This window comes from Anabrus simplex, chromosome 3 (genome assembly GCF_040414725.1).
Source record: "Anabrus simplex isolate iqAnaSimp1 chromosome 3, ASM4041472v1, whole genome shotgun sequence".
Lineage (NCBI taxonomy): Eukaryota > Metazoa > Arthropoda > Insecta > Orthoptera > Tettigoniidae > Anabrus > Anabrus simplex.
In genome coordinates this window covers 372960938-372983301 of record NC_090267.1, presented here as the reverse complement: position 1 = coordinate 372983301, position 22364 = coordinate 372960938, and the positions used below count along the sequence as shown (strand labels likewise).

Sequence of the window (22364 nt, the reverse complement as noted above, 5' to 3'; positions counted from 1 at the left end):
AGTATGCGTTTCTATCGCAAATAGGTCGGCCGCCAGGGCCACGTGTCGAGCTGTGTAACTGCTCCGATTACAGTGCGTGGAGCCGATTGTCGAGGCCGGTAAGGAGCTAGCTACAGCGACGCATCAAGTCGGCCGTGGTCAATCAATGAGAAGCCCGGAAAAGGCCATAGTAATGACAGAAAGATAACTTTTATGAAGCTGCCATTCAAGCATGTCTCCATATGTCAATTGTAGTATGTTAAATGTTAATCAGTGGAAACTGGCCTTTACTGCAAGGTCTGTCTAGGGAGGTCTGGTCACGCTACCACAATCCTTTGCGGTGGCGGCCATATTGGGTCTCAAATATCGTTGTTATGTGGGCATGCCCGATGTAATAATGAGAGTTATTACTTGTATTTTGAAGGAAAACGGATACTGAGCCGCACCAAAATGTCAAAATAAGACAACTGACGGAATTAGAGTGTTTCGCTTCCCGAGAGATAAGCAAAAGAGAGCTCAGTGGGTAAAAAACTGTAGGCGTGAAAAATAGCAACCTACAGATAAATGCTTCTTGTGCGAGGTTAGTGAAGTTATACATTCGTATTATTCCTGAAGAATAGTATGTTTATATGAACGATGTTTTATATTTATAGGTCTTATGTATTTTCTTCTTGCATCATTTTGAAGAATCGCAATTTGAACTAAAGAGGGCAGATGGACGGAAACTACTCAAGTGGAATTCCACCCCAACAATTTTCAACGTCCCGAATCCACCTAAGTCTTTGACATATAATAGGAAACCTCCCAAAGAAAGAGAATTGTCTTTCAAAACAAGCAAGAAAAGTAACAGGAAATGTGTAATAGTAGTATTGATGTTTATGAAAATTTCCTTTTCATGTGTCCGGCTCCATGGCTAAATGGTTAGTATGCTGGCCTTAGGGGTCCCAGGTTCGATTCCCGGCAGTTTCAGGAATTTTGCTGCTATATTTGCTTTACGTCGCACTGACACAGACAGGTCTTATGGCAACGATGGGATAGGAAAGGCGTAGGAATGGGAAAGAAGCGGCCGTGGCCTTAATTAAGGTACAACCCCAGCATTTTCCTGGTGTGAAAATGGGAAACCACGGAAAAACATTTTCAGGGGTTCAGGAATTTTAACCATAATTGGTCAATTTCGCTGGCACGGGGGCTGGGTGTATGTGTCGTCTTTATCTTCATTTCATCCTCATCACGACGCGCAGATCGCCTACGGGAGTCAGATCAAAAGACCTGCACCTGGCGAACCGAACTTGTCCTCAGACGCTCCTGGCACTAAAAGCCAAACGCCATTTCATTCCATTCCTTTTCATGCAAACTACAGACAGTATCATTCTAACTCTACATGCAACGTAGAAATGTTTCACAGATATTTGAAATGCTTGTTCCTGTTCATTTACCAATTATAATCACAACAAACAATAGGCCTATCACTTCAAACCAATAATTTATGTCCAGCTGGCCATCATTACAACAATTGTATTGATAATAGCAGTCTTATACTGTACTGTAGTTATTATTTACAGCTAAATTTCATTCACCTTAAATGCTCAATAGAGTACATCATATGGCTGAACAAATACTTAAAGATCACAACACTCGCTTCACTCGCACTAACCAACTACTGTAATTTAATGTACCGTAGCCTAACATAATATCCTAATGTAATCCCTAAAATAGCCTAACCTAGGTTAACTCAACTTAATAGTGAATGAATTTCTTTTTCTTATGGAATCGTGTCTGCCAGTGGCTTTAATTTTCTTAACCAATATTATTATTATTATTATTATTATTATTATTATTATTATTATTATTATTATTATTATTATTATTATTATTATTATTTGCATGAATACTTGGACTCAGCTAAGAGCCCCGTGGTCGCGAAACCACGCTCCCTAGTTAGGAGCGTCTGACACCCCTTTCAGTCGCCTCTTATGACAGGCAGGGGATACCGTGGGTGTTGTTCTACTGCCCCCACCCACGCGGGGAAATCTGTTTTGGGTTGTGACTACGAGGCCCTTAGCTGAGTCTTGACACTGCTTTCACTATTCTAGCCCATCCGACCTCCCCTGGTTAATACTTGTTCTTTTCCGACCGCGACGACATTAGCGCATTCGAGGCCTAGGAAGTTTTTCATTTCCACGCACTTTGTGGCCTTGATCTTTCTTTTGCCGATACCTTCACTTTTCGAAGCATTGGTCTCCTTCCATTTGTTTCCTTCTGATTAGTGTTTATAGAGGATGGTTGCCCAGTTGTACTTCCTCTTGAAAGAATAATCATCACCACCACTTTGTACTATATAGCTGCATGGGTTATCAATAAATTAGTTAAGCGCAGCTAAGAACATCACTCTTATTGCATATGTGCAGAATATTTTTGCCTTAGAACCCAAAGAAATACCACATGAATGGATAACAACAGTTACAATACATAATTTAATGCACTCAACTCAAGAGGCATTAAGTGTTTGTCAACATACTGGGGTAAGCTTTTAGAAACGTAGTATCAGAGATTACTTTCTTAATAAAGAAAACGCTGAAGGTAATTTATTACAACCGTCCTTTAGTACTTTAAATACAGTACTTCAAGTTCAGTATTTCATGTACCGGTAATCATAATATGACACAGCCTGTACAGATTTCCATGTTTCTGTCAGTAAGATTACGTACCGGTATCACAGATGATATTAATAAGAAACACAGTAAGACCAAGTTGTAAGGAAATAAAAGAGAAGAACATGAGCTTTTCTGTTAATTCTTGTTTCTCAAAAAAGGAAAAGAAAAAAAAAGAATTTCAGGCTCTGTTAATTATCTTCCTATTCAAATAGCTGTGAATGTATTCATATCATTTAAGTGTTATACAGTTATATATACATGACCAGTAGATGCCCAATTAAATTCTTTATGAAAAATAGTTGGTATTTTGTTTTTATTTCAATGTACGGTACCGAAATCCTCTAAATTCGAATACACTTGCCTTTGGTTACGCTCGCTTAAAGACCCAATATGGCGGCTCCATAAGTAGCATTCGTGACTTGACCTCCCTAGACAGACCTTGTTTACTGCAACAACTGCTGGCGCCTCCTAGTACTGACACAGGTACACAACTGATCCAAGGAGTCTATACATTCTTACTGAGTAAATGTCTATCAACTATCAATCCAGGTACTGTCTCTGGCAAGGATCATGTGAGAGAAAGCTCCATCACTGAAATAATCACCAATTCCACTCAATATATCGATAGTCCGTCAGAATAGCCAACATAAAGATCCACAGGAACAAACTTTCGTATATTCAACCCGCGCGCTCAATTCAAAATCTTCGGAAAACAAAACGAAATAATATTGATGAGAATAGTGTTAATGAGCGACAACGCCCACTTGCGCCGGGATTTAAATGGCCGCTAAGGGCTTTAAGTGGCTGATATTTAAATAAAATAAAGCGCAAAGAGGGAGTGCAAGGTACAAACACTATAAAACATAAAAAACTAAAAATGGAGTTTTTTCATAATTTTCACCAAATTTCACCGATACATTGTCTTAAGCAAATGTTGGTGTTTTAAAAGAGCAGATAGAACTAAACCACAGAATATGCATTGCTACGGAGCCAAGGTATAGGGGCTGCGAAGACGTCACATTTCTCAAGACAGACGACGACAGGACCAGTCCACTACTTCCCGAATGCAGAGCAATAGAACCGAAGCTTACTATGTTTGGTGTCGTTTGCTTCACGACAACTTGATTAGATTAACATTACTGCTCAATCGCTGGTGGAGCGAATTGTAAAGTGAGAGAAAATAAAACGGCATTCGCGATGTGCATCCTAATAATTCAAAAGTATTTTGATTCGTCGATTAATCACATTCTCTTTGGATCAATCCATGGGTAAACTTTAGAAATAGAACCATGCCATGCGTTTATGACTCCAAAAATTAGAGACAGCACAAGCTCAGATGTCTATTTTTAAAATACATATCTTTTCCATATTTCTAAAGTTACTTTAGTGACATCTAGTCATGTTACGTACGGGGAAATATTCCTCGTGTGAACCTCGTGTCATTCTTCTCTGCCTTCAGGCCAGAGAGTATACATTTTCTGTTATTTTTGGCGGATGTTTTGTTTGTTACTATTTCCAGCTGATTAGCTGCCTACGTAAAAAGGCGTATCGGCAGCTGTGGAGTGTCCATAAAACAAGGTCGCGTGATATAAAATGAGTGATAAGACAGAGATAAAGAACGAAGGACGTTCGTTTTCGTCGTGCTGTAGGGTGCGTACATAGCGTTAACTCTAAATTAAACGTCTTTTTGCCCTCGTCACCAGTACCTGTTAAGGTTATAATCTCAAGTATTGAAGATAAGCTATTGATGAGGTATGTACGGCATGAGTTTTTAGTGAAACTGTTGTTCTTGTGTATTTATTCCCAATTTGATGAGCCAAATTCAATTGCAACATTTTATTTTATTGTAGATTAGTATGGAAGCACAAAGAGGTCCTACAGTTCTGGTGACGGGTGGTGCAGGGTTTGTGGGATCTCACACAGTGGTGGAGCTACTTAATAATGGTTATGAGGTGGTGGTAGTCGATAACCTTGTTAATGTATACAAAGGTGAGGTAGTTCTAGTAGTGCCTGAAATTAAAATTATCTCTACTTACCATTAACAGTTCGTAGGAGTTTCTCTTTAAATAAGCTTAAATAGATTTTTTATTCCTCTTTTTTGTAACATTACAACTGAGGTAATTTCTATCTACCTCTTGCCTTGTCATTTACTTCTGTTACTGTATGCTTTGGTTCTGTGCAGATATATTGTAGATGGCATGAGTATTTCTTCAACATTTCAACAAGTGTTTCTCTAATTTGCTTCTGTAAAAATATATTATGTTTGATCCTGTTTAGATTAACTTGTAACTCTTTGCATTGATATTAAAGAGCCGACAAAGTTAAGGTTTCATACCTGAACTTGAACTACTGTGCTTCATTACTACTAACACTTTATTACTCTTTAATCTAACTGACTGTTATTTGTTCATTTGATTTTGTACTATCCTAGCCAATTAACTTAATTATGATGTAAAATGTAAATGGCCCTAGCTTTTTACAGGTACAACCCTCCCACCCCTCCCTCCCATTGGAGGTAAGTTGCATGTATCTATTTAACCATATAAAATTTCCCTTTTCGGTGTCTCTTTGCATTCTGTATACTGTCGATGAGGTTTTGAATTGCATTGAGAGTTCCCGTACCTTTCATGAAGCCGAACTGCTGTTTGGGTATCGATCCTGCTGTTTCTAAAACGAGTATGTTCTCTAGAATCTTGGTATATATATTTTGAAGATGTTGTTTTCAAGAGCAATGCCTCTGTAGGTGTCTTTGTAGAGCATCCTTATATCAGCCCGTCTCCATACTTCTGGTATTTCTCCTGTTGTCGTACATGTGTTGAACAGGATTTTCCATATGTGTATCAATAGGTCACATAAGTCTTTCAAATTTTCATTGAATATACCATCGGTCCTGGTGTTTTTTTGTTTTTTGAGGCTTGAATTGCCATTTTGATTTCTTCCTTATCTATGAGATAAGTCGCATTATTTATATTCCTTAGGAGCGAGAGAGCCATCTCAAGGTTTTGCTTGTTCAGGGTCTCAGAGAATTGTTTTTCCCAGGATGTTATTGGAAGTTCAGGAGTGTCGCTCGTGGATCGTTTGAGTGCTATAAAGGGGTCTTTTAAGGCTTCTTCTGCTTTCATAAGTGCCTGGGCTTCTAAATATTGGGCTTTCTTTAGGTGAATCAGTTTTTTGTATGTTTTCCTCTTCTCTGCATACTCTGTAAATATGGAGTTCTTAATCGTTTGCCGTGCACTGCAGAGGAGTTCCACAGTTTCTTGTCTGAGTTTGTAACATTCGTTATCAAACCACGGTTTGGCTGTTCTTGGTGTCGACCAGATTTGTGGGTTAGTGACCCTGGAGTCCTTAGCCGATTCTTGGCATTTCTTTCACTTACTTGTGCCAGGCTTCTCATTTTCATTTATCCAATCCGACTTCCCTTGCTCAACTCTTCTTCTTTTCTGACCCCAACAGTATTATGCATGGAGGCCTAGAGAGTCTTTCATTTTCCTGCCCTTCATGGCCCCTGTCTTTCTTTGGCCAGTATCTTCATTTTTCAACGTGTCGTTCCATTTTCCCCTCTGATTAGTGGTAATAGAGGATTGTTGCCCAGTTGTCTTTCATCTTAAAGCAATAATCTCCCCCACCATTGCTGATAGGGTGTAAGTTCTGTATGGGGATTACTGTGAGTACCTAGGTGTTAATATAAGGCAAGATCTTAATTGAGGTAATTACTTAAATGGGTTGTAAATTAGATTACAGATCTCTTCACATAGTTATGAGGGTGTTTAGGGGTGGTTGCTTTTTAGTTGTGTAGGTATTCATATTAAATCAGGGTTTTGTTTTCATTTAAGGTACATTCATCAAAGACCAGGGAATACAAGAATTTGATGAGTTGCTTTGAAGAGCGTATATCAAATACTCATCATCATCATCATCATCATCATTTTCCAGCTCCAATTTCCCGGATGTGGTGTACAAGCGCTCGTTATTTCTTCCTGACAAAGTATAGTTTCTGTTTCTCTATGTCCTCCCACTTTATATTCCTCTTGCTGACCTCCGATTTCATTGTGTCTATCCATCGATTTCTTGGCCCCCCTACTGGCCTCTCCCCTTTCACTACTCTGTTAAAGTAATTCCTTGCTGTTCTTATTCTGCCCATCCTCATAACACGTCCACACTCGTGTAGCCGAAGTCTTCCTGAAGCTTGGTAATGGCTATTATGATGACAGCCTCCTTCCTGTTTGCTTCATTTCTAATCGTATCTTTCCTGGTCTTTTGGTTCATTGTTCTTATGAATTTAATTTCTGTTGGCTGGATTTTATTGTTAGCCTTGTTATGTAGGTTACACGTTTCAAGTCCATAGGTGAGAATTGGAATGAAGTAGGTATGAAACAGGGTCAGTTTTGCTTTCTGGGGTATTTTATCTTCCCAAAGTAGATTTCTCACATGAAAAATAAAATTGAGAAGCATTCTGAGTCCTATTAAGTATTTCTTGGGGTATTGTGTTATCTTTTGAAATGATAATTCAAAGGTACGGTATTTGAAGTTAGAAACTGATTGTAACAGAGTTCCCTTCAGCGAACTGTACCTTTCCTGTTGATAGTCATTTCAACAGTTTTTGCTTTACTGATTTTTAGTCCATATTCTTTAAACTTGCCATTCCAAAGATTTAGTTTTTCCTGTACTTCTGCTTTATTTCCTCCTCTGCAATGTTCTTAGATGGATTTTATGATCTGATCCATGACAATGATGAACAGGAGTGGTGACAAGGCACTTCCCTGCTGGACTCCTCTTTTGGTTTCAAACCAGTCTGATCTTCCATCTCCTACTTGGACAAAGCTAAACCATTTTTGATAGAGCATCTTTACTTTATCACTCAGGAAGTTTGGCACATCTGTACTTACTAGGCCTTCCTGGATAATCTCCCTAGGCACACTGTTGTAGGCCTTCTCAATGTCCATAAAAACCATCACTAAGTTCTTACCATATTCCCAGTGCATCTCTGTTAGCAATCTGATGGCAAATGTCAGGTCTGTAGTGCTTCGGCTCTTCTTGAAATCATGTTGCTTCGCCTCCAATAACGGTTCTACTATATTTCTGATCCTTTCAATTATCTTCTCCAGAAGCTTAAGTGAGTAAGAAAATAGTGATGCCCCTGTAATTTCCACATTTCTTCCTGTTTCCCTTTTTATACATAATGATACCTTTCATCCATTTCTCTGGTATCCTATTCTACAGATGGTACTCTGTACAACCACTGTATGCCTTGTACTCCAGCTGCCTTTATAATGTCAACAGTGAGGTCATCAAACCCTGGGGACTTACCATTTCTTATATTCTTCAGCTCAGACTCTACTTCTAGCCATGTTAGCTGGTGTTGTGCTCCATCACTCACACTTAAACTGCAGTCTCTCTGGTATGCCTTTACCGGGTTCCCATTATCTGTTTCCAGTGCAAGGATATTGCCATGCTCACTTCGTCTATTATTGACTACTTTATGAAGCAACTTCCTATTACTTTCACTGTCTTCTGTTAGCCTGGTAGTAAAATCCCAACACTTTTCTATTTCTTTAATCAGTTGGTTCACAAATAGTTTCTTGTTCTAGTACTTCTGTGCCAGGTACTGAATTTTATCTTCTTGGTGGACTGATTTCTGTTTTTTGTTATCTAGCCTCTTCTTTGCTGCATTTCTTTCTTTCACAGCAGTTTTCACCCTTCTATTCCACCATGGTGTTTCTTTCTCCCTGCATACTGCACTTGTCTTTCCACAGTGATTTGGTTTCTGAAACCAGTAATAATAAAATTCTAAAAGAATTTAATTGTATAAAGTCCACCTGTTCAATACACATGTATTCGTTTAGAATTTTATCTTAGATATTCTGAAAGAAGGGTGTTCTTGAATGACAGCCACTCTTCTTCTACTCCTCTTTTTTCATTCTTTGTCAATTTGGCTGAGATCTTCCTTCGGTATTCTTCTTTCTTCCCATCTTCTCTTAGCGACCAGGTCTTTATCTTTGGCATTTTCTTGCGCTTGACATTATGTACATGGACATTCCCAGTGTGCACGACCAAACGCCAGTAGTCACGATAGAGACTTTAACTTGCAATAATCTTATCATCAATGATGAACTGGCTAGTACATCTGTCAGTTATTATATAGTCTGTTACTGTCCTCCGCTTCCCATACCAACTGTAGCGTGTGATTTTATGGCTGTCTCTCTTCTGAAACCAATAGTTTTGTATGCTCAAGTTATTCCTTGCACAGGAGTCTATCAGGTTTCTTTTTCCTGGTTTCTGCTGCCATAGCCATGGGGGCCTGTGATGTCTTCACAGCCTTGCCTATTTGTCCCAACGGTGGCATTCAGGTCTCCCATAATTGTGATGTGTTTCTTTATTTGGTCCTCTAGATTTACAGGGAACTGATCTTTTTCATCTGCAGGACAGCCTGCCTATGGGCATATGCTTGGAGAAAGATATGGAATACTTGGCCAACACACAATTTCATTTTAATGATTCTGTCACTCATATAACTTATGTCCGTCTGAACATCAACATCGTTGTGGGAACTAAAGTAACAACCTTTCTGGTTTCATTAGGGTTTCCACTCCTGTACAATATATAACCCTTTCTTAAAGTTTACTTTCCTAATCCTTTCCATTTCATCTTGCTCAACCCTAAAATCCCGAATGTACGTCTGTCCATAAGGTCTCCAATTTCTTCACATTTACCAGTAAGGGTGAGGATGTTGAGGGTTCCAATTATGAGCTGTTTCTTCCTGTGTAATGTTGAACTCTTCCTGTATCACCGGGCGAGTTGGCCATGCGGTTAGGGGGTGCGGCTGTGAGCTTGCATGTAGGAAGCTAAAAGGTTTGTTTTGTCACCTATTCAATACATATAAATTTTACAATTTAGGAGTTTATTATTGATTCCACTTGAGACATGTTTCGCCCTTCATTGAGGGCATCATCAGTCAAGTTATCTCCTCAAGGCAAAAATCAGGTACCAGGTTAGTAGTTGACATGCACAAATTAATACATATTGTTAATACACATTACAAAAATTAAGTATGAGAAACAGTTGTACAATAGTAATGGTTGAACATATAGGTTTATAGAATAAGAAGTCAGCACCAATGCGTAAAATTAAAATAGAGTTCGGCAGTGGTGCTCTGGAGAACAGTTGACGCAATCATAGGAAAATATAAAGTTTTAAAAATATTTACATTATAACAATCAAGGGAGAAAGGGTGTAATGCTCGGCGTTGGTGTTTGTAACCAAAAATTAATGTCAATGGTTGGTAACTATACAGTATTTACATTTCCAATTGGACAGTTGAGAATTTTACAATTTATATACATATTTACACAAACGCAGCTTGGTGAGCAAGGATATAAAAAAAAAAAAAAATTTATAGTACCAAGTGCGTCAAGTTGTTTTAAAGGTAGGAAGAAGAATGTAGCATTGACATTTCAGAATATGCAGAGTGGTTTATCTTAGTTAAAATCACCGGGGGTAGGGAAATATTCCATAGCCAAATGAGGTTTTATAGGACTCAAGCTGAAAGTTGTCTGGTTGCAGCATCGAGATCGGTACGGAGACTGGTCAGTGTGGATGGAGATTCATGGGTATTCAGTGTGTTTGAATGGCAACAATGATGACAGTTATTTGTAGGTAATTGCTTATAAGGAATATGCTGCGGGTTGAAACTTTCGCTTATTCTTTTAGTTGACTTCTGTGGCTTCGAATGTTATGTGAAGACATCGGTGTGAGAAATGCCGGTGAGACTAAATTGATATTATTCCGTGCAAAAAGTATGACGGCCCTCGGGATGAAGTTATTGTTTTTTGTGCTGGTCTGGTGAAATAGAATAGAGTTGCTTGTGTTGTGATCTGCAGTGGAGAGATTAGAATGTATACGGTGACTGCAGAGTCAGAGCGTTGTAGCTGGGATGAGGTATCTTCTCATTCTGACTGCGAAGAGGAGCCGTAGTGGCACGCCATTTTCGTGCCGATGTGTGCTGGGTTCTGGCGTGTTGTTGAAAGTTTTATTGTATGAAGTGGAAGTTATCTGATGTGTCACTGAGAGGTAATTGTTGGTGAGTATTGGTGCAAATATTTTTAAAAACCTTATTCTCAACTGTTCTATTGGACAATGTAAATACTGTATAGTTACCAACCATTGACAATTTTTGGTTACAAACACAAACGCCGAGCACTACACCCTTTCTCCCTTGATTGTTATAATGTAAATATTTTTAAAACTTTATATTTTCCTATGATTGCATCAACTGTTCTCCAGAGCACCACTGCCGAACTCTATTTTAATTTTACGCATTGGTGCTGACTTCTTATTCTATAAACCTATATGTTCAACCATTACTATTGTACAACTGTTTCTCATACTTCATTTTTGTAATGTGTAATAACAATATGTATTAATTTGTGCATGTCAACTACTAACCTGGTACCTGATTTTTGCTTTGAGGAGATAACTTGACTGATGATGCCCTCAATGAAGGGCGAAACATGTCTCAAGTGGAATCAATAATAAACTCCTAAATTGTAAAATTTATATGTATTGAATAGGTGACAAAACAAACCTTTTAGCTTCCTACATTCAGTATCTTCAATATGGATCACAATGATTTTTATCACTTGCAATGTGAGCTTGCATCCGGGAGATAGTGGGTTCAAATCCCACTGTCGGCAGCCCTGAAGATGGTTTTCCGTGGTTTCCCATTTTCACACCAGGCAAATGCTGGGGCTGCACCTTAATTAAAGCCACAGCCGTTTCCTTCCAATTCCTATGCCTTTCCTATCCCATCGTCGCCATAAGACCTATCTGTGTCGGTGCGACTTAAAGCCACTAGAAAAAAAAAAAATCTTCCTGTATATCTGATGAGCTTTGGGTTGTTGACAGTCATAAGTTTGTGAGTTGAATGAAGAGTTGTTGAGTTGTTGTCGTATCTGGGAATTTTAGCACTTTCTCATCTGAGGCTTGTTTTGGTTTTGAAAGCAATGAACTCATCAGCTCTGTTCAGCTGGCTTGCTAGGCCTAACACTGTAAAGGATTTTCTGTTTGTGTAATTGCCCTTAGCCTTTGGCAGTTCCCTGCCACACCTGCAAGGCAGTAGCATTTAGGTGAATTTGTGTGTCATTTCCTATACAAAGGCTTCACAAGCCTCCCTAAGGGAGAACTCCTAAGCCCTTAGCTGTTGGTTCTCCCTTAGTTTGTTGTGTTTGATACTGACCGTCTAACCAAGCCTACTAACGGAGAACTTCTCCTCCCTTAGCCGTTGTTTCTCCCTTAGTTTGTTGGGTTTAATGCAACCCTCGGTCAGACAGTGGGGATAGTGGGTTCGAACCCCACTTTCGGCAGCCCTGAAAATGGTTTTCCGTGGTTTACCATTTTCACACCAGGCTGTACTTTAATAAGGCCTCGTCCGCTTCCTTCCCACTCCTAGCCCTTTCCTATCCTGTCGTTGCCACAAGACCTATCTGTGTTGGTATGGTGTAAAACCTATGTAATGAAATCAAATTTCTTCTTTTTTCACGGATTGTAGGCCTGTACATTCTCCGTTGCTTTTAGCAGGCATTTTGATTTTTACTATTTCCAGCTGATTGGCATCCTATGTTAAGTATGTAGCAATGGCCTGGAAAGGAATTGAAACAAGATCACATGATATAAAATTAGTTATAAGACAAAAGATAAAAAATATGCAAAGGGCATTTGTCTTCATTCTAAGATTGCATATGTAGCTGTCACTCATGAAATAATTGGTTTTCTTGCTCTTGTCACTGGTACTTGCTTAGAATAAAGTCTTATCCATTGAAGGAAGCATTTTGCTGAGGTAAATTCGACACACATTCTTAGTGAAACAGAACTCCTGTGTTTTGATTTACGGTATGTGTTATATATTATAAATTTTATGTTCAGTGTGATTATGACTTGGAGAATGCATACTACACTGACAGTAGGTTGCTATGGTGCATTGTAGAAGTTCTGACCTCATCACAATAGGTTTCATTCACGTGTTTACTTGGTAAACAGTAAAATTTTGGATGTGTTTTAGAGTTTGGGTGCCTTTGGATGTATACAGATTATTATTATTATTATTATTATTATTATTATTATTATTATTATTATTATTAAGTGTATGGAATTTACAAAATGGACAAATATATACAATATTATACAAAGGAAAACCCTGCAAAGAATACATGGTAAGTAGGGAACAATTATACATGGATATCTAAATTGTTTATCCACTGCACTAGGGACACTGAGACATCAGCAAAGTCTTTTCGGTCTCCACCATAAGCACGCAGAGGGCATTCGTCCATTATAGGATGCATGGTCTGGACTAAAGCACCACAATCACATGTTGGAGAGTCGCTGAAGCCCCACTGGTGAAGGGAGAATGCAGATCTTCCACAATTAGTGCAAAACCTGTTTAGTGATGCCCACATTCTTCTTGGCAAACTGAAACCAGCTGGGGCGTGATTTGGATTAAAGAGGCTTGGCCACTCCGGAGCTGTATGAAACCATCTCTGTCAATATGCCATGCTGTTATCCAAGTCTAATATTGTAATCAAACTTGTATGGCACACTAGCAACATCCACAGTGGAGATATACTGTATCATGCTTAGATTACTGTGCAAAGAGCATGAAGTGTCTGAAATGTCAGTACTTATGAAGTAGTATTTAATTAGAGAAATTACCAATTTCCCAGGATGCTCTCTCAACTGTCCACAGCCAGTTACATAATGCCAACATTGGTTGCCACAGGGCTACTAAAAGAGAGGTTGTTGTCGCCATAAGACCTATCCGTGTCGGTGTAACGTAAATTAAAAAAAAAAAAAGAAAGAAGAGGTTTTCTGCAGTGACCAAAAAGCTTTGCTGACTTCATTAACTAAGTTGGATGAAGATTTTGATTGGAGTCATCTCATCTTTTCAGATGTGTCTAGGCTAAATTTAAATAACGGGTGAGTGCTCGTCTACAGATTGCGGAAAGTCTAATTAACCACATAGTGGTGCAACATTCACATGTTGATATCACCTGTGTCGTGTTGGAATGGATGTCATCAGATGAGACTGGGATATATTGATTGCCACTTCATCCCAGACCAGTATTTGAATATCATGCAAAACTTTGTGGTTTCAGCAGATGGGATGGTCCACATTCTGCTGGGTCTCTCCCCATATTACACCAGTCATATTCGACTGTAGTTTGCTCATAAAGCATCTCAAACTTAACAGTTGGCCTGTTTGAGCTGAATAGCCATATTGTTTCTTTTGTTTTTGTTTTTATACTGGTCTGATTTTGGTAGCCCATTGGTGTTTTGATTTGTGTTTTGTTGCCAGTCTGTAGATTTATTATTAACTCTCTTAGTTTGAATGAAAAAGCCTCGACTAGTAACGTAAGATTTAGGTGATGTCCAGTGTAATCAAAGGCTATTGATATATCAAGAAAAATAACAGTTGTATCTTCTTTCTCACCTTTTCATATTTCAGAAGTGTTCAAAAAATAGTATATATGTTTATGAGACAGCTGGGTTGATCATAAAGCCCTTTTGATGTTCATTAAAACATACAAAAACCATACATATTGATCCAGTACCTTTTCAGTAATGTGACTGATTACTGAACATATTTTTATGGGTCTCAAGTTTGATAGACACTTGCCATCACCTTTTTTGTGTATCAACACTGTTCTGACTTGTTTTAGACGCAGAGATGTTGAAAGTATCCATAAAGCAATAATTGCTACGATTTCAGAATCTGTATCATCCTTCATGACTCACCGGGCTGAGTGGCTCAGACGGTTGAGGCGCTGGCCTTCTGAACCCAGCTTGGCAGATTCGATCCTGGCTCAGTCCGATGGTATTTGAAGGTGCTCAAATACGACAGTCTCGTGTCAGTAGATATACTTGCACGTAAAAGAACTCCTGTGGGACTAAATTTTGGCACCTTGGCGTCTCTGAAAACCGTAAATGTAGTTAGTGGGAGGTAAAGCAAATAACATTTAGGCTATTATTATTATTATTATTATTATGATCATCATCATCATCATCATTATCCTTCTCCTGTCCTGCTCCATGGCTAAATGGTTAGCTGCTGGCCTTTGGTCACAGGGGTCCTGGGTTTGATTCCCGGCAGGGTCAGGAATTTTAACCATACTTGGTTAATTCCACTGGCACGGGGACTGGGTGTATGTGCCATCTTCATCATCATTTCATCCTCACCACGACGCGCAGGTCGCCTACGGGCTTCAAATAATAAGACCTGCACCAGGCCTCTCTGGAGGCCACACACCATTATTATTATTATTATTATTATTATTATTATTATTATTATTATTATTATTATTATTATTATTATTATTATAATCATTATCATCATCATCATCCTTCTCCTTCATGACTCTCACTGAAACATGGTTGCAACCTGGGATAGCTTCTGCTGCGATACGACATGTAGCTATTGCAATTTCTTCTTTAGATATTCTGGCATTATACGTTTCATCCACTTCCACACTTTCTACTTTGTTTATTTTAGGCTGGTAGCTAGGTCTAACATGCGTGTTCTTTGTAGAATATATGTTGGAATAGCCATAATATATTTCCAAAATGTTAATTTTACAAGAATGAGATGTTTATTCCGACACCCTACACATGGCTTTTCTCCTCTGGTTATAGAACTGAAACTTGGTAATCATACTTACAATTCCTATGCCGGCGTGCTCCCTTGGCTGCACTTTAAAAATATCAGTATTTGCTGTATGTTTTTTCGTCCTCGCCTAGACAGTGCTTCCTCCTTTTTTTTTTTGTAGTATTTTGTTGCAGGACAATTTGGACGTGGCAGACATTGGATACTGCAGTGAAAAAATATTGAGAATTTGTGAACGAGTGAATCAAACTCTGAACTGTTTAGATTGGCTGACTGACTGAATTTGTTCCTCCATTCTTTTAACTCTGGCTGAAATCTGGTCTCTACTTGGAAGGGGTCGTGAAGCTCAATAGGAATGATTTCTTCTTCAGACTGAGCAGGTTGAGATCTATGCTGCCTGAAGTTGGCTAAAAGAGTAGCCCGATGTATTTGTGGGTGAGAGCAACTGAAATTTTATGCCTCTCTGCACAAAAGTACCCACCAAAGGACATTGTACTTTTGGGGTAGTCTATGCTTTACTGTGTGACATGTCTTGTGTTGTACAGTATTCAGTATATAAGTTGCTATAATTACAGCATTTACTTCAGTACTGATGCTCGCTGATTAGGAAATCCGGATGTGCTTCAGAACTGGTCTTCATTCCATCATTCCAGTCCACACACAATCAGTATTTGTCAGTACTGACAGTTTTATTGACCGTATAGGGTCCGCTTTAGACAAACTTTTGCTTGGCAGCCAATGTAAACACATTACATGTCAGGTTAGAATTGTAGGAACATCACAAAACTCCAGAAAATTCAGGTGAACTTAGACATTTACTCAAACAAAAATCATGTAGATAACAGTCCAGATATTCACTTAGACTACAAAAATACAGTGAGACCTGAGGGCTGCTGACTGTTGATAGCTCCGCTTTCCACTTTTACTGTTTTCGAAGATGCCAAGTTTTCAGAATTTTGTCCTGCAGGAGTTCTCTTACGTCTGGTAAATCTACTAACACAAGGCTGATGTATTTGAGCATCTTCAAATACCACTGTATTGAGTCGGAATCAAAGTCTTAAGTTCATCCGTTTGCACTATTTATCTTAAAAATCAACTTTCATTTGCATATTGACACAGTTTTGGTGCATTTTTCTTTTGAAAAGGATATTGCGCATTACCTATAGAACTAATTGTATTGCACTTATTGAATTAATAATGTAGGCATTGTCTGGTTCATCACATGATCTGGATACTTAAATAGTTCTTTTTCTTTGAATAGTTCTTTTTCTGCTTTAAAGTTGTCATTTTTTTCTTGAGGCAAGTTACTTATGTGGTGAGTAACATTGTATTTGCCTTTCTATATATTGTAACTGAACAGTAGTAAGTTTGTAAGTACTAAGTAAAGAGAATTGGTCTGTATAGAATTGTTAGAAAGTTAAAGAACTCTATTGTGTACTCAGTTTTGCATGCTTAACTGGTCTTTCAAGTCTTTGATTTTGTACTGTATAAATGCACATTAAATAAACTGTTGTTTCTATTGGTGACATTGTAGAAATACACTAATATTGTAGCTATGCTGGAATGCACAGGACAGCATGCAGTGTAATTCAAATTTTGTATACAACTGTATGAATTAGATGCTACTGTAACTTATTGGAGATTTATTCATGGTTAACTGTGGATTTGTTAGTTCTGCCAGAAATTTAAGACTAGTTTCAGACTTTCTTCATTCTCATCATTGCTCCACTTGTACAGATTTCTCATTCACACAGATTCTCAGACTCCATCAGGTTGTTGACCTACATGTTCTTGCCTCTTAAAATGAAGTGGAAACACTTTATTGTATGAATTACTGTTGCATGCCAATTCTTCTTCTTTAGGAGATGGAACTCTACCAGTTAGTCTTAAGAGAGTGGAGGAGATCACACACAAGAAAGTTCTATTTTACAATGTGGATTTGTTGAACCCTGTTCTGCTGGAGGAAGTATTCAGGATGGTAATGTATGATAAATTGTCAGTTACATCTTAAGTATTTTGGTTTCGTTGTTTGATTTTTAATATGTAAGGTATGGTAGTAATTTAGTGTTCCTTTTGTGAACATTTATTTATAACTTACGAGTTTGTTTATATGAGGCAACTCGGATATTCTTAAAATCATTCCTTTTTTAATTTATTGTGGAGAGAAGGTCCCTTGTTGTGTTTGTATGAAAGGCCATTTTAATGGTTATTGGAGAAGAATAGACAAACTGTGCTAATGTTTTGTGGATACATAGAAATTTTAATTCATAGTACTAGGGGGATGTCCATATTGTTGGTTTATGGGACTTAGGGATTCCAGATAACTTCATACATGGTTCATGGGGGTTGATACACAAGGACAGGTGGCAGAAAGGTGAAAATATTAGGATGAAGCATAGATCAGTCTCTCTTGAGTGAGCATAGATGACGACATGCAAAAAGGAATACCTTCATGCAGGAAAAGCAATGCTGTGATTCTTCGTGGGGAAAGGGATATAATCATGAAGGTTGTGAAATGGTGTGAGGAAAGAAAGACCAGAAAATGACTTCTGGAACCTTTAAATAAGCCATATAATAGAGATGGTAAAGAAATCTGGCTAAAGCCTAAGTTCAACAAAGCCGGGCTGAGTGGTTCAGACGGTTGAGGCGCTGGCCTTCTAACCCCAACTTGGCAGGTTCGATCCTGGCTCAGTCCGGTGGTATTTGAAGGTGCTCAAATACGACAGCCTCGTGTCGGTAGATTTACTGGCACGTAAAAGAACTCCTGCAGGACTAAATTCCGGCACCTCGGCGTCTCTGAAGACCGTAAAAGTAGTTGGTGGGACGTAAAGCCAATAACATTATTATTATTATTATTATTATTATTATTATTATTATTATTATTATTATTATTATTATTATTATTATTATTATTATTATTATTATTAAGTTCAACGAAAATAATTAATGTTGTATTCTTGATCAGGATTTTGAGCAAAACATCAGGCACAACTAACCTCTTTTGTTTTAACCTACAACAACTCGGATACAGGAAGTTTCTACATTGCTTTCTTAGCCGTTTGACAATGCGTACTGTTCTCTATTTAGAGTAGAGAGGAAGAACATGAAGTACTATTTCAGGCTCATTGCAATGGTTTTAAGGCTATTTGCAGTAGTGGTAGTAGCTACTATAATTAATTATTCTTTATGTACTGTGTGAACAGTACTGCATATAAAAGTCTTATTAAAGTGCTTACTCTACAGTAGTTGTTCGTAGCTTTTGATAATTAACATTTGTTGTTTCACATTGAAGAAAACTCTAGTGAGCAAATGTTTGTAAATAGTGGGTAGCTAGCTACCCTTCTGTCCCATTGAGCAGTCAGTGATGTTATGAACCAAATCAAACTTCAGCACTACAGTTTGCATAGCTCAAGTTATCCTAACCCCTGTGGGTGGGGATTGCAGATGAAGAATACACCCACAGTATCCCCTGGCTATCATAAGAGGGACTAAAAGGGGCAACCAAGGGATGATTTTAGAACGATGAGACTACTTGTGATTAGTACCATTACGTGAGGAACACCATGGGTCGACTTTCCTTAAGATTAGTACCACCGTGTGAGGAATACCATAGATCTACGTTACCTAGGTTACCTGTGGTTAGTACTGTCATGAGTATTCCACCGGGATTTGTTACCTGTGGGTGTTACCCTAATGTGTCATACACCGTGGGTCTACAGTGCCTGTGATTAGTACCACTATGTGAGCAACACCACGAGTATATGTGGCTTGTGATTAATTCCACTAAGTGAGGAACACCACAGGAATACCGGCGCCCGTGATTTGTCCCACTATGCGAGGAACATCTTGGGTCTGCGTTGCTTATGGATAGTACCCTTATGTACAAAACACCATGGGTTTGTGTTACCTGTGAGTTGTGCCATTGTGTTTGACATACCATGGGTCCACATTACTATGCGAAAAACACCTATCAGTCTGCGTTAAAATGTGAGTAGTACCACTATAGGAGGAACACCATGGTTCCGGTGGCATTGTAAATAGGATCCACTGGTTATTTTTGTTTCACGATCATTTTTCCATCATCATTCGTTTTAGATTCTAGTCAGTGGATACATTTTGAAGTTTTCATTTTCATTTCATTTTGTTGCACCTTGTACCATTAGGAGCCGATGACCTAGCTGTTAGGTCACTTTAAACAGCAATCATCATCATCATCATTATCATCAAGTTATCCGACACAGACTGTATTAAATGAGCATAAAATGGCAGGGTAGGATTTAAGTTTGGCATAGTTACCCAGTTGTACTAATTACTATATCAGTGATTTGAACTTTATAGCAAATTTTGTTCAAAATCAGCAATGTAATGTCTTGGAAATTGGAAAGAAATGGCACAAGTAATATTTTTAAAATCATAATTTCTAAGACCAAAGTGATTTTAATTGATAACAAAAATTTGTAGTACCGTAAATGTGGGCTACTTGAGCCCAGATTTTGAAACTTTTAACATTAATTTTTAAAATGGGCGCAACAAATTTTTTCATTGATATATTCACCTTGTATTATTAAACTATAGTTTATTATGGATACTTTACCATACAATAAGCATTGTTTGTGATGTGTATGTTCAGTCCTCAGCCCTAAGGCTGGTTGGATCCTCAACAGCTTTGCCATCAGCTGTCTTAGATGGCCTAGGCATCACTGAAATGCATGCTCTAACTGACCCTATGAGCAACATTTTCACACCATTCGTAGCAAGGACTGGCTGCATAAAGAATGGCATCACCTGGCAAGTTGGCCGTGTGGTTATAGAGTCACACAGCTGTGAGCTTGCATCCAGGAGATAGTGGGTTCGAACTCACTGTCGGCAGTCCTGAAGATGGTTTTCCGTGCTTTTCCATTTTCACACCAGGCAAATGCTGGGGCTGTACCTTAATTAACGTCACGGCCGCTTCCATTCCACTCCTAGGCCTTTCCTATCCCATCGTCGCCATAAGACCCATCTGTGTCGGTGCGACGTAAAGCAAATAGCAAAAACAAAAAAAATGGCATTACTAGCATCATTCATACCTCAGTCACTTTCTTATTGTCAAAGCCAAGGATAAGACTGAGACAGATTAATGAAAGTAACAAAATTGCTCTTGCCTATACCAGAAGACACAGTACATTGTTAACACTAGGTCCTGCCAGCAAAAGCATTCGTTTGTGACATAGTAAATATTTTTGTTTGTTTTTGTTTTATTTGGGCTCAAGTTAAACTTAAGGTTGGGTTACTTGAACCCAGACTGTAATTCCCATAGATACTACAATTTGAAGGCAGTAACACTATGTGTAGGCTGATGGTTATTAGAAGAACATAATTTCTGAACATCCAGTTAACTTCCAAACGTTTATTTTAAGGACAAATATTAAGTATGAAAATTAGTTTTGAACAACACTTTTTAGATTTTGTACAAACAAAATTAGGCATATAATAATGTTCAGTATCCAGGTAAAGAAAACAAACCTCTTTTTATTAGTTTTGGGGGTTCTGTTTTCATTACCACATGTTTTTTTTTTTTTTGCTAGGGGCTTTACGTCGCACCGACACAGATAGGTCTTATGGCGACGATGGGACAGGAAAGGCTTAGGAGTTGGAAGGAAGTGGCCGTGGCCTTAATTAAGGTACAGCCCCAGCATTTGCCTGGTGTGAAAATGGGAAACCACGGAAAACCATTTTCAGGGCTGCCGATAGTGGGATTCGAACCTACTATCTCCCGGATGCAAGCTCACAGCCGCGCGCCTCTACGCGCACGGCCAACTCGCCCGGTTTACCACATGTTCAGATATATACAATACATATTTGTTTTTGGGCCACCTCCAAGCTTCTAGTGTAGGCTCCATGCAGTTGACTCTAACATCTTCTGCTTTTATAGCGATGATGACTCCTGGATATTTCTTCTCGTTCCATTTTACCAGAACAAAATGGCATATTTTTATGTCATCTTGGTGCTGAGTCATAGAAAAGTGTTCTATATGTTCCTCAACACTGTTGTAGAGGCTGATGTTGCTGTCACCTCCTGATCTCAAACTGAATGCATCATCTTCTTCTGATGTGGAGTCTTCCAATATTTGTTTTCTTTTTCATATGGTGGTCTTGGTTGTTTTTGAAGACGCCTTCATTTTTGTACCTTTTTTCTGGTATTTGCTATTTTCCACGGAGGCACTGGTATTACTGGTAGGGCAGAAATCAGACACACTTGGAGTTTCTTCTTCTTAGTAGTGCCAGGTGTAACAAACTAGCCCCTCTTCTCTTGAAGTCATTGAAGAAATGTATCCCCAATCATAGATAAGTCTGCATTTGCTTTGGATTTGGCAGACAGCTTATGATCTGTTTTCATCTATAGGAACTAATCCAGCTTTCTTGAAGCCTGCCTTAAGGTTGCTTTCCATGTTTGGACCAATTTCTTCCTCAAACCGTTCTCAGCAGCATTGGAAACTGATCTTCCTTTGGAAGCACACTGATTCTTTTACCTGCATCTGATTGCTTCCATTGGTCAGGAACATCCTTCCACTTCATTTTGAGAGGCCTAAAATACGCCACATCCAGTGGTTGAGTAAGGTGGGACAAATTAGGTGGAAGATAAACGAAGTGCACATAGTTTTCTTCACAGAGCTGAATAACATTGATGCTGAGGTGTAAAGTAAGATTGTCTCCAATTTCAACCTTCTTGTTTCTTAAGAATTAGAAGCAGATGACTGGTAAACCAATTCTCTAAAATTGCTAAATCGATCCACCCATGCTTACTGCGGTTATATCTAGACCCAGGTGGACCACCTTCCGTCCAAGTTGTCCACAGATTTTCGGCCTTATATATAAGGTGGAATGGACTGTCCGGCTGCATTGCCACAAAACATTACACTTATGCTGGATTTTGTTTAGTTCATAATCCACACGGGGTATTTAGTACCCCTTTGGCAAATTATTTTTTTCCTAACCAGATCATCACTCATATTGGCTTTGTCATAATTGCAAACATTTTCAGTGGGGGGCAATTTTTCCACATTATGAACGTATTCAGTGATGACCTCTTCATCGAC

General features: G+C 38.6%; 1 protein-coding gene across 4 annotated transcripts in view; it reads left to right on the top strand.

The window, feature by feature from the left end:
• The first annotated feature begins 4172 nt into the window (after window positions 1-4172).
• Window positions 4173-22364, top strand: part of Gale (UDP-galactose 4'-epimerase) — a 145747-nt gene continuing 127555 nt past the window's right edge. For all 4 annotated transcript variants that reach the window (XR_011017938.1, XR_010859539.2, XM_067143317.2 and 1 more), the window contains exons 1-3: window positions 4173-4385; window positions 4484-4622; window positions 17148-17263. Coding sequence is in view for 2 of the 4 variants with exons in the window: in XM_067143317.2 (XP_066999418.1) it covers window positions 4490-4622; window positions 17148-17263 (249 nt within the window). In the remaining 2 variants the exon portion in view is untranslated. The remainder of the gene's footprint in view (window positions 4386-4483; window positions 4623-17147; window positions 17264-22364) is intronic.